We start from the raw sequence: 14,334 nt of genomic DNA, 5'->3' as shown, positions 1-14,334 counted from the left end.
TCAACCGGAGCAAAGTCCTGTCCTCTCACACATCGCAGTGCCGCTGCCAGGCCAGGGACACAAGGTCAGACAAAGGAGGAGGACACAGAAGGGTGGGGCACTGTGGTCACAGAATCAAGTGCACCACAGACCCTGATTGTGGATGGCCACAATCTCAGTGACAGAGGCAGACACAGACAGACAGGAGTGGGATGGAGCCTGGCAGGGTGGGGCACATACATCCTCCATGCCCTCGATGTGGGCTTCGATCTCCTGCAGCACACGGGCATGCCGCTCTGCCTCCTCAGCACTCTTCACTCCCTTGTTGATTCGTTCAGCCACCTGCTTGATGTTCCGCTGAGCATCCAACAGGAGTGGGTGGTCTGGATGGTCTTCGGGTGTGTGCTTCAGGAGGTCCTGAGGTGGGAATGGGGACCTGCTTAGCTGCTCTTGAGGCATTAGACTGACTGCTGGAGCAAAGGAGACTACTGGGTAGGCATCAAGGAGGACTTTCCTTCCTGTCTGGAGTCTGAGAACAGACACACAACCCCACCCCCATGCCTCCAGGCTTTCGCACCTGCTCAACCAGCCCCTTGCCTACCTTTACCAGAAGCTCATATCGTGGGATCCTCTGCACAGGCTTGATCATGAGGTCGGACAGCGCCTGCTTTTCCTTGTTCTCACGCATGCTTTGCTGAAACCCAAGGCAGAGAGGAGGGAGTCCCCATGTGAGGAATGACACTCCAGGAAGAGACAGGATACTAGCAAGTCCTTCCAGCTGAGCTCAGGGGCAGAGGCTGACACACTCGCTGGCATCATAGCGCTAAGGTCAAGAGCTCCTGGGACGCCCCAGGGCTAGCCTGAGGTGAGCGTATCTCCATCCCTACCCCAGTCCACATACCTCCAAGAACTTGAGAAAGGCCGGTCTCGCCTCCTTAGCTACACGCACAGCATCCTTTGCATTGAGGAAGTTATCAATATAGGCCGAATAAATGTTCACCAAGACATCTTTGGAGAACTGTGGGTGAGGAAGCAGGTTAGGCAGGCTCAGGTGTTCCTCACCTTCACCTGGTCCTAGCTTCCATCCATTTAACTTGGAATGGTCAGGCTTGACCAACTCTGTCTAAATGTGTATGTGTTGTGTGTATGACACATGACTGAATGAGCAGATATGGTATATCTCTTGTGTGTCTGTGTGTAAGCACATGTACATGTGCCTGGGTGTGTGCTGAGCCCACACATGGTTTGTTCATTTCTGGACAGTCTTTCAATGGGTCTCCAACCTCATCAAATCAGCCTAGCAAGCCTCAGACCCTTGTGATGGGAATGAACAGACCCATTCTAGCTGTTGGGATTCCATCAGGAACACCCTTCCCAGCCCAGTCAACCATCTCTGGGCACTGAGCCTGTTCTTATGGGATGCACTTGCTGCCTGATTTAGCGGTTCTCTCTTGGTACAGTAAAGCCTGGCTCTGGGCAAAGTACATGCTAATGGCTAATCCTGCTGGTTGGCTGATGGTAGGTGCCAGATCAGGGGACTTGCCTGCAGGTGAGGATACCTGAGTTCCTGTCTCAGCTGCACCAAGGACAGGGACAGTTGGCACCTTAGAGAATCAGGGACTTTAAGATTTGTATCTTAAGCCGGGCATTGATGCCAACTGTTCTGTTTCTGGACTGAGCCTCTTGTCAGCCCACAGTCAGCATCCAGGTCCAGATAGAGGTTGAGCTTAATGACACTGAGAGTGGAGACAACAGTACTTAATCCCATCTGGTGGCATCACTTTCCAAGCAGCAAAGACAAACTAAGAGCTGTTTAGGTTCAAGGCCACACTCCACTTCATAATGAGCACATTTAAACATGCTCACATCTCAAAGCAGCAGGAATTTAAAATCTTATTTATTTGGTTTTTCGAGACAGGGTTTCTCTGTAGCTTTAGAATCTGTCCTGGAACTTGCTCTGTAGATCAGGGTGGTCTCAAACTCATAGAGATCCACCTGTCTCTGCCTCTCAAGTGCTGGGATTAAAGGTGTGTGCCACAACCATCTGGCAAGATTTTTTTTTTTTTTAAGATTTATTTATTATGTACAGTGTCCTGCCTGAATGTAGGCCAGAAGAGGGCACCACTTCTCACTATAAATGGTTGTGAGCCACTATGTGGTTGCTTGGAATTAAACTTAGGACCTCTGGAAGAGCAGCCAGTGCTCTTAACCTCTGAGCCATCTCTCCATCCCTCGATTTATTTTATTTTATTTTATTTTTTAAGACAGGGTTTCACCAAAGCTACACAGAGAAACCCTGTCTCGAAAAACAAAACAAAACAAAACAAAAGACAGGGTTTCACAATGTATCCCTGATTGGCTTTAAACTTGCTATGTAGACCATTTTTTGATTTGGTTTTATAGAATTTTCTGGAAGGATTTTCTACAGTTTTGCTTTTATAATTATGTGGCCATTATAATTGATTAACCATTTATTTGAGTTTGATTACAATATATACCAGTCATCATCAAGAATTCTTGCCAGAGCCAGAGTTTTGTTTCAAAAAGCAAAAACAAAAAAGATTTCTTGGGAACTTAAAAAATGTAGTTTAAAAGTTTTTCAAATATAACTAAAGTGTCATTTTAAGAAGTGCCAATTTTATTGTTGTTGTTTTGGTTTTTCGAGACAGGGTTTCTCTGTATTGTTTTGGAGGCTGTCCTGGAACTCACTCTGTAGACCAGGCTGGCCTCGAACTCACAGAGATCCGCCTGCCTCTGCCTCCCGAGTGCTGGGATTAAAGGCATGCGCCACCAACGCCTGGCAAGAAGTGCCAATTTTAAGAAGAAACATCATGATACATTTACAGGAGTTTGGGAGTTTAATAAAACTTTTTTAACTTTGCTTTTGTGGTTCTTTTGAAATTCTAAGCCAACTGAAAGACCTTGAAAAGCTCATGGGATGACTTGGCTCCTGGGGCAAGGAGTATGCGGCAAATGACAAGCAAGGGCCAGGGCCTCTGGTATGTATACTGTGTAGAATAATGCCCTGCATGTAAAACGTGCCAGAGGGAATAAACTATGGTTATTAAACAGAGCCAGTTAGAATGTCAAGCCCATATGAACATGAGGTCCAGCTCAGCACAGCGCCAGCTACTTGGTCAAAGTGTACTGGTTGGAGTCCACGCAGCAAGGACACTCACCGATTGGACGAGCAGGGCCCCCACTTTCTGCTGGGCGTGCCATGTCTGCACGCAGTGCCGCACCTGCTCCAGGAACTGCTCGTGGTGTTCCAGAAGCTCGGGGATCTGGTCGAAGATCTCATCCACCAGAGATGGGTCACATAGCAAGGAGTTCTCTGGCTGCTTCAGTGGCTGCATGTAGCCCTAGAGGACCCACAGGGTCAGTGTGTCTTCCTACAGACACCTGCACTGTCTTTCCACAGGGAATTCCCTGGGGTTGCAGGTCAGCAGTGGCCAGAAGATTCTATCCCCCAAATCGGGGTTCCTGCCTAGCTCAGAGGAGAGGGGGAAGCAGGGAAGGAATGCTAGATGCATGAAAAGAGCTTAGGAGAAGGAAAAAAGAACACTGGGGAGGGTTAGATGCTTTACTGCAGACCCTCCCTCCCCAGTAACTCAATAAATATTTACTGAGTAAATGCCAAGACACTGTTTTAAGAGCTGAAAGGCAGCAGTGAACAAGACCCAAAAGATGAGTGTGGTGGTTTACACCTGCCATCTCAGTCCTCAGAAGACAAAGACAAGAGGAGCACCAAAAGTTTACAGCCAGCCTGCACTACAGAGTGAGATCTTATCTCAAAAATAGTCAGTATGGCACACATCTTTAATCTCAGCACTGGGGAGGCAGAGGCAGAGGCAGGCGGATCTCAGTGAGTTCGAGACCAGCCTGGTCTACAAAGCAAGTTCCAGGACAGCCAGAGCTGCTACACAGAGAAATCCTGTCCCAAAAAGAAAAGAAAAAGCCAATAAAAAGACCTGGCAGAGCTTACGTCTAGTCAGATGAAACACACAAATGAAAGGAATATGGAAAACAAAACTACATTTCACCAAATCTAAGATAAATAGTTACCTTTAAGTGGAAAAAAACCCTGATGCCAATTAAATTATGGTATGCCACCAATTATGTGGGGAACTCTGAATTCACTGAAATGTGTTCCATCTCAGGATCAATTAATTGCACGTGCAACTCGGATGTTAAGTTAAAGTGACACAGGCAGGGCACTGAAGTCAATGCTGAAGTTACCGGAGGCCTGTACTAAATACTATTTTAAATGTTTTGAATCTCTGGGGCAGTCTGTGACTAAAATCCCCATTTTTTTTTTTTTTTTTTTTTTTTTTTTTTTTACCACAAATCTGCATTCAGTGGCGTTTCCCAAGCATGAACAGCCTGCTCCTCTGTTGGCCAGCTTATGGAGAGATTGCCCTCTACTGGCCCAGGCCATAACTGCAAGCCAAAAAAGATGAGGGCGGTTCTTGAAAAGGCATATGTGATGTTACATTTGTAAAAAAAAAAAAACAAAACAAAACAAAACAAAAAAAACATTTATATTAAACATTTAAAAAATCTGGCTTGTTTTGTAAAACAAACTTGAAAAAGTCAAGCTGAATAGAATTCCCTTGGCTGGCTGAAGAGTCTGAAAGGCTCAGGGTGACTGAGTAGCTAGCAGCTTTCCTCCCTATCAGGGCTCCCTGGCCAGTGCCAGCCAGCACCTTGCCTGGGCCAGGATCAGAAGTGACACCATTCACCTCTGGGTCACCCTTCAGAGGAGCACGCACACAGTGGAAACAAAGAATAGCAGATGGAGGGCTGGAGAGATGGCTCAGAGGTTAAGAGCACTGACTGCTCTTCCGGAGGTCCTGAGTTCAATTCCCAGCAACCACATGGTGGCTCACAACCATCCGTTATGAGATCTGGTGCCCTCTTCTGGTGTGCAGATATACTGGAAGCAGAATGTTGTATACATAATAAATAAAATCCTTTTTTTAAAAAAAAAAAAGAATAGCAGATGGAATGCCTGAAAATCGATACAAGCCCTCAAAGTGTATCAGCTCAAAGTCTGGGAGCCACAAAGCCCCACACCTGAGCTGGAAGCTAAGCAGAGGGCAGCCACCCAGTGTAAGGAATAAATGAGTTGTTTATACAGTGCGCCAGAAGGGAGTGAGGACTCTGGAGACAGGAGAGTAGGGGGTGCAGGGGGTCAAGGGGAGGAAAATTGCTCAGGAAAAGGCTGTTTCTTAGCTGAAAATATTGAGGCTCAAGACAGGACTGAAGGATGGGGTGACACCAGGAAAGGATATGGACTTAGGGCCTGGGTTCAAATCCCACCTCCTAGCTTCTGACCTTGGTATGTGATTCCTTTCTGCTATTTTGTTTGTTTTATCTGAACTGGCTAAGTAGTCAAGCCTGGCCCTGGACTCCTGATCCTTTTGTCTCCCATTCAAGTGCTGAGGTCGCAGGCACACACCACCACACCTGGCTCGTTTAGTTTGCTTCCTGTTTTGGAGACAGGGTCTTGCTTTGCAGCCCAGCCTAGTCCTAAACTCCCCAATCTGTCTCTACCTCCAAAATACCAAGATTACAGACAGGTGCCACTCGTGCGGCCTTAGCGCTTTTATTTAAATCCTTGTCTTGAAGGAATCCTACCAACCCATGTTGGGTGGCAGTGGTCCCTGAGCTAGTGCCCATCTCTGTTTCAGAGTCTTCATTTTCTTGTTCAAAGAATCTCCTAATTTCTACCTCACAAGGTTTACAACAGTTGAAGCTATTGTACACATGTGCACAACAACACACAAGCGGTCAGTATGTGAGACGCTATACGCATCTCTTCTGAGATATGCATTTGGGACACACGTTATATTATGACCTCGACTCTACAGCCAGGGCAAGTGAGGCCCAAGTGTGCCCACGATTTGTTCCAGCTTACACAGCTGACCAAAGTCACGCTCTGGAACCCTGGAGGGACCAGTCTTCCATCCGTCCATACTCCCAGGCTGCCGTACCTCAGGCCAGGTGATAATCTCCTGCTCACCTCTACCTCTCCCCTCCCACCCAGAAATCTCAGCTTGGGGTCTTCACCTCCAGTCCTGCTTGCCTCATAGGGCCCAGCAGACACAGTGCCTGCCTACTCAGTGTCCCACTGTTCCCCCTCTCTGCCAACAGGCAGGAGAGGCAACACCATCTTTTCATCTTCACCTCGAAAGAATACATGAGCAAATTCATTTTACAGGAGAAACCAAGCCTAGGGGAGTGACTCAAACTCCTGTCGCCCAGAAGGAGACAAAATCCAGGGCTGTCTGACCACACACTGCCGCCAACTCTTACTAGGGGATAGCAACGGGCCTTTGCCATGGCCACTCTTCCTGTCCGACATCTTGGGAATCCCTTCTCAGGTTCTCCTGTGCCCATAGCCGTTACCTGGCTTCCTGCCTTTCTTCTTGGCAGCCATACTGGACACTCTGGTCTCCTAACTGTTCCAGGTTCCCCCACTGTCCTGGTCTTTCTTTGTGTTGTGCCCTCTGCCTGTTTCCCTCAATGGGCTCTCTGCTGAAATCCCAAGCACCTTCAGGTCGCTGCTGACACTCCAAACCCAGAGTCACCTTCCCTGAGCCTGTACAAGAAAGTATGCACTCTATGCTCTTACATCTATGGACATTTTTTAAATAAAAACAGAGACAATGTATTTCTTTGTGGTGAAATAGACGACAGATAAAATCTGTCACTGTAACTAGTTTTTTTATTTCATTTTATTTTTGAACTATCTATTAGTCAAAGATGACCTTGTATTTTTGGTTTTCTTGCCTCTGCCTCCCGAGTGCTGGAAGATGACCTTGTATTTTTGGTTTTCTTGCCTCTGCCTCCCGAGTGCTGGGATCACAGGTCTGAACTGCTACACCTGGTTTATGCAGTGCTGGGGAATCAAACCCAGGGCTTCTTGCATGTTAGTTACTCACTTTTTTGAGCTACTACCCTAGCCCCACTTTAATCAATTTTAAGTGCACAGATTAGCACACACCTATTCATACTATTGAGTAAACACCAACTTCATCTCCCAGCTGGAAGCTCTGGACCACTGAACACTAACTCCCCATATCCGCCATCCCCATCCCCAGCCTCCCTGGACCCAGTAACCACCATTCCATTTCCTATCTCTGAAAGCCTGACTACTCCAAGCACCTTGGAATGCATACCATCCAGTATTGGTTGTAGGGTAGAGACTTGTTTCACTTAGCACAGTTTTCTCGAGGTTCATCACTGTTGCAGCGTGGGTTGGAATCACCCTCATTTCCAAGCGGAGCACTACCCCTATATGTATACACACCCTTGAATTCTGTATCGCTATCTGTCATCAGGTGTGACTTGTCTGGCTGGTGACTGCTACTTTCCTGAACAGCCCATGAGCTCCAGGGAACAGCCTCGTGTCCCTTGGGCTCATGCTGAATGGTGCTCCCTGCCCTGCCAAGAAAACTGTTTGCTCTATAGAAGAGCTCTGTACAGATTTGTGGAAGTGGAGAGGGAGAGAAGAAGGAGGGCCGATTGGTTCTACTTGACTCTGAGCTGTGGTGGCTTGCGGAAGAAGCTCATCTGTAACCATGCCTGTGAGCTCCATTTTAGCACACACACATCGGGCCTCTGTAGTACACACAGAGCTGAGCCTCGGTTTAGCATCCTGCCATAGATGTGTCCAACCCTCCTCTGTCCTCCTCTCCCGGGCCAGGGGCCCAGGCACAGACCCGACTTTCCACCTCATGCCCAACCCCTAATCCCTGGAACCCACCAGATCTGAGAGCTCACCTCCTAGGCATCTGCCTCGCTCTGTTCCTCCTACGGTTGGTGCCCTTATTGGAACTCTGTGGCCCTGGCCTGGCCTCCTCTCTTGCCACTCATCTCTCTAGCAGTCACACAAACTTCCCAAAGCACGAGTCCAACCACATGCCTACCTGGCTCAAAACCCTCTGATGAATCTCCAGGAACCCCACTGTGGTCCAAATCCTCCTGGGGGTCAAGGACCCCATGGCATGACCCCTGCTGGTTCCTGCAACATCACCCATACTCTGTACCATGAGGCTCTCCAAATGTATGTGTCAAGACCCCTGCAGATGCCATCTGTGACCCTAAAGGGATTGAGACCCATAGGTTGAGAACTACTGCTCTAGAGAGTCCCACATACTCAGCAGGGTTCTTCTTTCCCTGATCCTTGGGCTTGATGTATCTGGACCAGGGCCTGCCCACAGCAGATATTCAGTATTTAGTTCCAGTCACAGAAAAGGCATGATTAAGGAGGTACACAGCTCAAAACCGGGGTTCAGGGCTACTGAGGAAACATGGGAACAATGGGGTAGAGACTTCTGCTCTTCCTGGCACCTTCTATTCTTACCTACCCTGTAGGGGTTGACTTCTTCCTTCGGAGTGGCCACATTAGAGGTTCTCCACACGTTGGTGGTATATGCCAGGCACACAGCTCTTTTTGGTCTCAGTCCCTATCCATAGGGGTGACCCCACATGTCTGCTGCCCACACTTGGAATGCTGCTCTCGGGCCTAGGTCATGGGCCTCACCTGCATTAGGGTGCGCAGTGACTCCACATACGATTGCTCTGTGTCCAGCAGCGTCATGGTCACGTGTTTCCGCATGTCCTGTGGGGACAGGAGTAGAGAAGGTGAGTAGTCCTTTGTTCCCCTTAGCCTCTATCACCTACATGCAGGCTTATCTGCACACCCCAAGAGTCCACCTGGTCCTTTCCCTGCCTGCTTCTTGCCCCCAGAGATAGTTTCCCAAAGTGTCCTGGACCTCCATACTGCCAGGCCTTGGCTCAGGCATTCTCTGCTAGGAACACTTCCCTGAGTCCATCCCTGTCTTCCCACCCCAACAGGTTCTGGACAAAGACAAAACAACAACAACAATAAACAAAGGAAGACGCCTCTGGCTACACCCACTCTATGGACTGACTCTGAAAATGCCAAGTTCCAGCTTGCTGCTATGAGGACATGTTTGACCTGGCTGTTGTGTCACAGCATCCCGCAGAGTAGATACTATCACTTCCTGCTGGATGAGGACACTGCAGTCCAGAGAAGCAAAGCTGGTGCTAGAAGCCACAGAGCTGGAAGTGTCAGGGCTCTGACAAGACTGGATCCCAATTCTCAATTAGAAGGTTACAGAGCATTCCCCTGCACCAGACCTAGTTCCGGGCACTTCATTTTCCTAGCCCTTTTGACCACCTGTGTGGTACATCATTTCCCCATTTCTTCTCTGGTGTGTGTGTGTGTGTTGGGGGAATCTGTGTGCACACATGTGTAGGTTCCATCACCCATGCATACATGTGTGAACACAAAAGGCCAATGTCAGGTGTCTTCCTCTATTGCTTCCCACTGAACCTGGAGCTTACTGTTTCAGCTATCCTGGCTGGCCAGGGAGCTCAGAGATCTGCCCACCTCTGCTCTCCAGCACTGGGGTTACAGATGCACACTGCTGGGATTATGGATGGACAACACACAGTGCTGTGCCCAGCTTTTACAGTTTGGGGAATGGAAACATAGATGCTCACACTTACCCTTTGAGCTGTCTCACTAACCTTCCATCTCTTTTTTAGACAGGGTCTTATCCAGACCAGGATAAACTTAAATTCCTGATCCTCCTGCCTCCACTTCCCTAGTCTAAGGGTTACAGGTATGCACTACCACATCTAGCTTACGGCACTGCTGGAGAGCAACCCAGGACTTTGTGTGTGTCTAGGCAAGCATTGTACCAACTGAGCTACAAGTCCAGTTTAGTCTCCTCATTTTCAGAATGGGGAAAGGGGGACCCAGACTGATGCTTACAGAAGATCCAGGAGTCCTCCAGAGGTTGCTCAGCATCTGCACCCACACCCCAAGGAATTGGAGTCACGCATCTGTCAAGGTAAGCTCTATCCTACAGGAAGACTTTGTTAGAAGCAAGCTTGGGAATGTGTCTGGGCTTGGTCCCCCACGGCAGAGCTCACCTGCTGCCAACCTCAATAATCCCTGATCTTATCCAGGAAACCTTCCCACATAGTACCAGTCTCATAGCAGCCTCTCTGCCCTGCCAGGGACTCTACTCCAGAACTGGCCCTAGGCAAGGGGTGGGGCTCACACATCTGGCTGGGCTGTGCCTAGGGCTCCAGTCATCAAGGCTGCAGGGTCTTTTTTGTGTGAAAATGCCAAAATGAGTGCTTATGCTTGGGCATCCTTCCAGCCCTCACTCCAAGAGCCCCTTAAGGCAGAGACTCAGTGACTGGGACTGACATTTGTCACTGCTCTGCCCATTTGTCTCTGGTCTGCTTAGGGACCCAAGTTCTGGGCCTACCTGGCCTCACCACTACCTACTTTTTGAATATTATTAGTATTTGTTTTTTGTTGAGATGAGGTTTTGCTCTGTAGTTTAGTATATAGCCTAGGATGCCTCAGTCTCCCTCCTGCTAGAAGCACAGCCCACCATGTTAGCTGACTGTTTGCTTCACAGTAAGCTTACCACAGGTGCTGTTCCCTCTGACCTTGGAGTTGAGGAATCAGTCTTGTACCTTAATAAGTGACAAGGGAGCATACTCAGAAGTAGACTCCCATGCTAAGCTCCATTGTAGCATGGGTGACATCTTCTTGGGACACAGAAGACTGGGTACTCCATCTTGGCAAGTCCTGGGCTGTGATGTGTTCCTCAGGCCCTACCTCAGAGATCCCAACTATGAGCAGGCCATTTACACCGGGTGCTTCTGGGGCCTCTAAAAACTTAAAATAGTTTGGGTCCCTATGTCCCCTCCTATGCTGGCAGCTCCTAGAACACCTTGCAAGTATGTCAGCCTCATTTCAGCCTTACACAGCTCCAGGACACAAGTGTTGTCATCCACTGCACAGATGAATCAAGTCAGAGAAGTGACATGACTTGCCTTGGACCATATGGCTAGTGACAGACGAAACAAGGCCCAGAGCTTCTTTACCCACCTCATGCAGAGCCTTAGGGCCCTGGCACCCTACATTCCCATTTACACTGACTGACAACCTCAGGCCACAGAGTTCTCTAGTGCTTCTTGTCCTGTCTGTATGACTCTGGTGGCCTTGCTTCCATACTCCTTTTTGAAATGGAATAATAACCCTTTGGTCCTGGTACCATTCAAGCTCGGTGATGGGGAACAAGGAGGCACACACACACACACACACACACACACACACACACACACACACACACACACAGTGGTCCTCACTGTCCCTTCTCATTTCACCTCACTGAGACTTCATGGGACGTGTTCTGACAGCTAGACCAGCCTTTGGGCCTCACTGTTACTGACCCCTGCCCACACTCACTGGCCTGCCAGCCCCAACCTGGGTCATGGTCAGAGAAGTTTCCTGAGAGGCAGGGCTGGCACTGGGCCTGCTGGCCGGGAGGTTGGGGTGGTAGAGGGAGCTGACGCTGCAATGCCATCTCTCCCAGCCTCCTCCCTGCTGCAGAGCACAGTGGGCTGTCATTCAGCTGTCAGGTAAAGCACAGAAAACAAGGCCAGCTCCTTGTCACTGCATGGAGCTCCCCCTGCACGTGTCCAGACACGGGAGCAGTGTGTATGGCGGGGGGGGGGGGGGGGGGGGGGGGGGAGATGGAGGGACAATGCAGCTGTCAACCAGATCGGCAGGCCCACCTGTTCCAGGCAGGCCAGCCCTTCAGCCCTGCTTCCCTCCAGATCCCCTCACCACAGGCAGGGCCCTGGCATGGGGACCAGGGAGGTGTGGGAAGGTGGAAGAGGGTGAGGGGAACGAACTCTGTCATTAGACCCAAATACTGAGACCTGATGTAACAAGCATGAAGAAAGACACACACGCACACAGAGAAGCCATGAAGACAAGATGCCCTGCATCAAGACAAAAATTCAGGCTAGTTATCTAGCTGCAAGCTAGGCCCTCTTGTCTAGAGATCTGGAGCAATGGAGACACATACACACAGCAAAGTACAGCACCGGGTGGAGGGTAGAGCCCTAGTACCCATTGTGCCCAGAGCATGGAACAGTCTCGGCACAGACAAACATACAAAAACAAGGCAGCATCCCTGGAACTCTCCCCTCCCCCTCCAGGAGGCAGGAATGGGGATACCACCTTTTCCACAGCACCATAGTATGACATCCCCAGGCCCCGTAGTTCCAGTGGGGGAGATGGCAAAGGGAAAGCAATGCTGGCTTACCTCCCCCCCAGTACATACATACAGCTACGCCCCCCCCAAACCTGGGGGAGGCTGGAAATCTGGCTTTCCTGGGGGCCCAGGTTACTCCAGCAACAACCTGATCCACTTTACAAAAGAGTACTGTCCTGGGCCTTGACCCTTAGTGCCCAGTCAACCGCAACACCAACCTCTCTGCCTTCATCTGATGTCAGCCCTCCCCAAGCCCCAGGTTGGCAGACAGGCACGCAGGCAGGCTCCTGGTGCCTAATCCAAGTTCCAGGCCCTGCTCTCCAGCATCTGCCCACGCTTCCCCCGTGTCCTGGGTCGGCTGGCATACTAGGCCAAGACCCAGGTTCCCGGCTGCCCATCCCCCTCCCGGTACCTGGGCCTCCCCCGGCTCCTCAGTGGTGTCAGAGCCCCCGCCCCCGGCGGACTCCCCGGAGGCGGCGGCCGGGCCCAGATCGCGCATTTCTTCCAGCGCGATGGTGAACTGGGCCAGGGTCTTCACCATCTGCAGCATGCGGCCGGGCCGCCGCCGGGGCGGGCACTGCGCAGAGTCGGAGGGCCCCCTCCCACCCGCGCTCCTCCGGGGCCTTAGCCCCGCCGCGGTGGCGGTGTTAGTATCAGTGGCGATGTGAGAGCAGCCGGCGGTGGCGCTGCGGCCTCCTCCTTGCCGGGAGTGAGCGCAGCGTCGCAGGGGAAGAGTCCCGCCCTCTGCGCGCCGCCCCTTCTCCGGCAACAAGCCCAGTGCTGCCGGGCCTCGCACCCCCGCCCCAGGACACAAGTCACACACACCGGCGGACAAAGACGCGTCCACTGCTGTATCTAGCGCACACGCCACAGATTTATACCCAGGAGCCATGAATGAACAGTTAGTATAGAACAGGCCCAGGTGCAGGGTAGATCAGAGTAGGTCAGTGTCAAGTGCATTCGCATTAACAAACAGTGGTTACCATACAGATCCCAGATCTAGACACCCATGAACCTGACCCAGCACTGCTCACAATCGTGTGGACTTCCTTTTTCAACAACTACAGCATAGCAGAAGCAGGCAACCATGCAGTAAGTAATCAAGTTCGGACCTCTGGAACTTCACTGGCTCCAGCTCTGGGAGGGAGACTTGGATGTGGTAGAAAGGGGCTGTCACCCAAAGAACCCCACACTGAGTCAACCCTAACCCTACCACCATCTCACCCAGCTTAGTCAGTGTACCTTGCTTCAGACCTTCCAGAGCCTCTCCCCATGACCTCCACTGGGGAGGGGCTCTGACCATTCCCTGTCTGCCCTCTACCCAATTCCCTAGTGTTTGTTTAAACATGACCCCCAGGCTCTCTCCTCAAATCCCAGGAAAAGGCTAGAACCTACCCCAGGCCAACTTAAGCAAGACTTGGAGTGTGGTGATGAACAACTTTGACACCAGCTCACACTAGGCACTAGGAAGGGTCCACACAACCTGCAGCTGGGTCTTAACCCTGGCTAGCTCCATCTCCTTGAACATTGGGGGCTCCCACACTCACCAAGCTCCCAGCTGACTCCCTCTCTCCAACTTGTTCTCTCTGGAGCCATGAGCAATGAGATACTGGATCCCCATCATCCAAGCCAGGGTTATCCTTGTTCCCCACTCCTACAGTCTTCTTTGTGGCACCCTAGCCAACTCTGACACGTCTCCCTTGCCTCAGGGCCTCAACCTAAGCTGTTTCCCTTCTCTAGCAATCAATGCCTTTTCTTTCCCTTTAAGACCAGTTTCTACACAAATGTTGCCTCCTCTAGGAAGCCTTCCTAGGTCCTCAGACTAGGTCTTGTGTGTCTGTTCTGTGTTCTCCAAGATTTTCGGGTTTTCCTTATCCTAACCCCAGGCAGTCTGTAATAATACATTTGAGCAATGACTTGGATTGATACCCCTCCTTCTCCCAGGAGACTGCTGGTTCCCTAAGGTAAGGGCCCATGTCTTTCCTAAGCCAAAACACTGAACGCACATGACAGACGGTTGGTTGACAGACCAGTCTCCAGCCAACCTGTGCAGTTTTCTGGGCATCCATTTGACATGAAGATCCCTGCACCCCTGTATCCAGCCCTGCTTCCTTAGGTCCACCCCCCACCCACACAATTCAGCCCACCAGGTCCATGCTCCATACCCCATGCTAAGAATTTTTTTTAAATACGTACTCCCCCCACCCCAGACAAGTTTTCTCTATATAACAGT

At 50.5% G+C, this 14,334-nt stretch overlaps 1 protein-coding gene across 1 annotated transcript in view; it reads right to left on the bottom strand.

Annotated features, from left to right (window-relative positions):
- The window catches only part of Arhgef17 (Rho guanine nucleotide exchange factor 17), a 62,309-nt gene that overhangs the window by 15,097 nt on the left and 32,878 nt on the right, over positions 1 to 14,334 (bottom strand). The window contains exons 2-6 of the mRNA XM_027407807.2: positions 8,531 to 8,608; positions 3,159 to 3,341; positions 881 to 997; positions 581 to 673; positions 220 to 396 (exon numbers count right to left, since the gene is read on the bottom strand). Of these exons, the coding sequence (XP_027263608.1) occupies positions 220 to 396; positions 581 to 673; positions 881 to 997; positions 3,159 to 3,341; positions 8,531 to 8,608 (648 nt within the window). The remainder of the gene's footprint in view (positions 1 to 219; positions 397 to 580; positions 674 to 880; positions 998 to 3,158; positions 3,342 to 8,530; positions 8,609 to 14,334) is intronic.

The sequence above is a fragment of the Cricetulus griseus genome, chromosome 3, assembly GCF_003668045.3.
Source record: "Cricetulus griseus strain 17A/GY chromosome 3, alternate assembly CriGri-PICRH-1.0, whole genome shotgun sequence".
Taxonomy (NCBI): Eukaryota; Metazoa; Chordata; class Mammalia; order Rodentia; family Cricetidae; genus Cricetulus; species Cricetulus griseus.
Note: the sequence above shows the minus strand (reverse complement) of the source record. Positions and strands in the feature narration are given on the sequence as shown.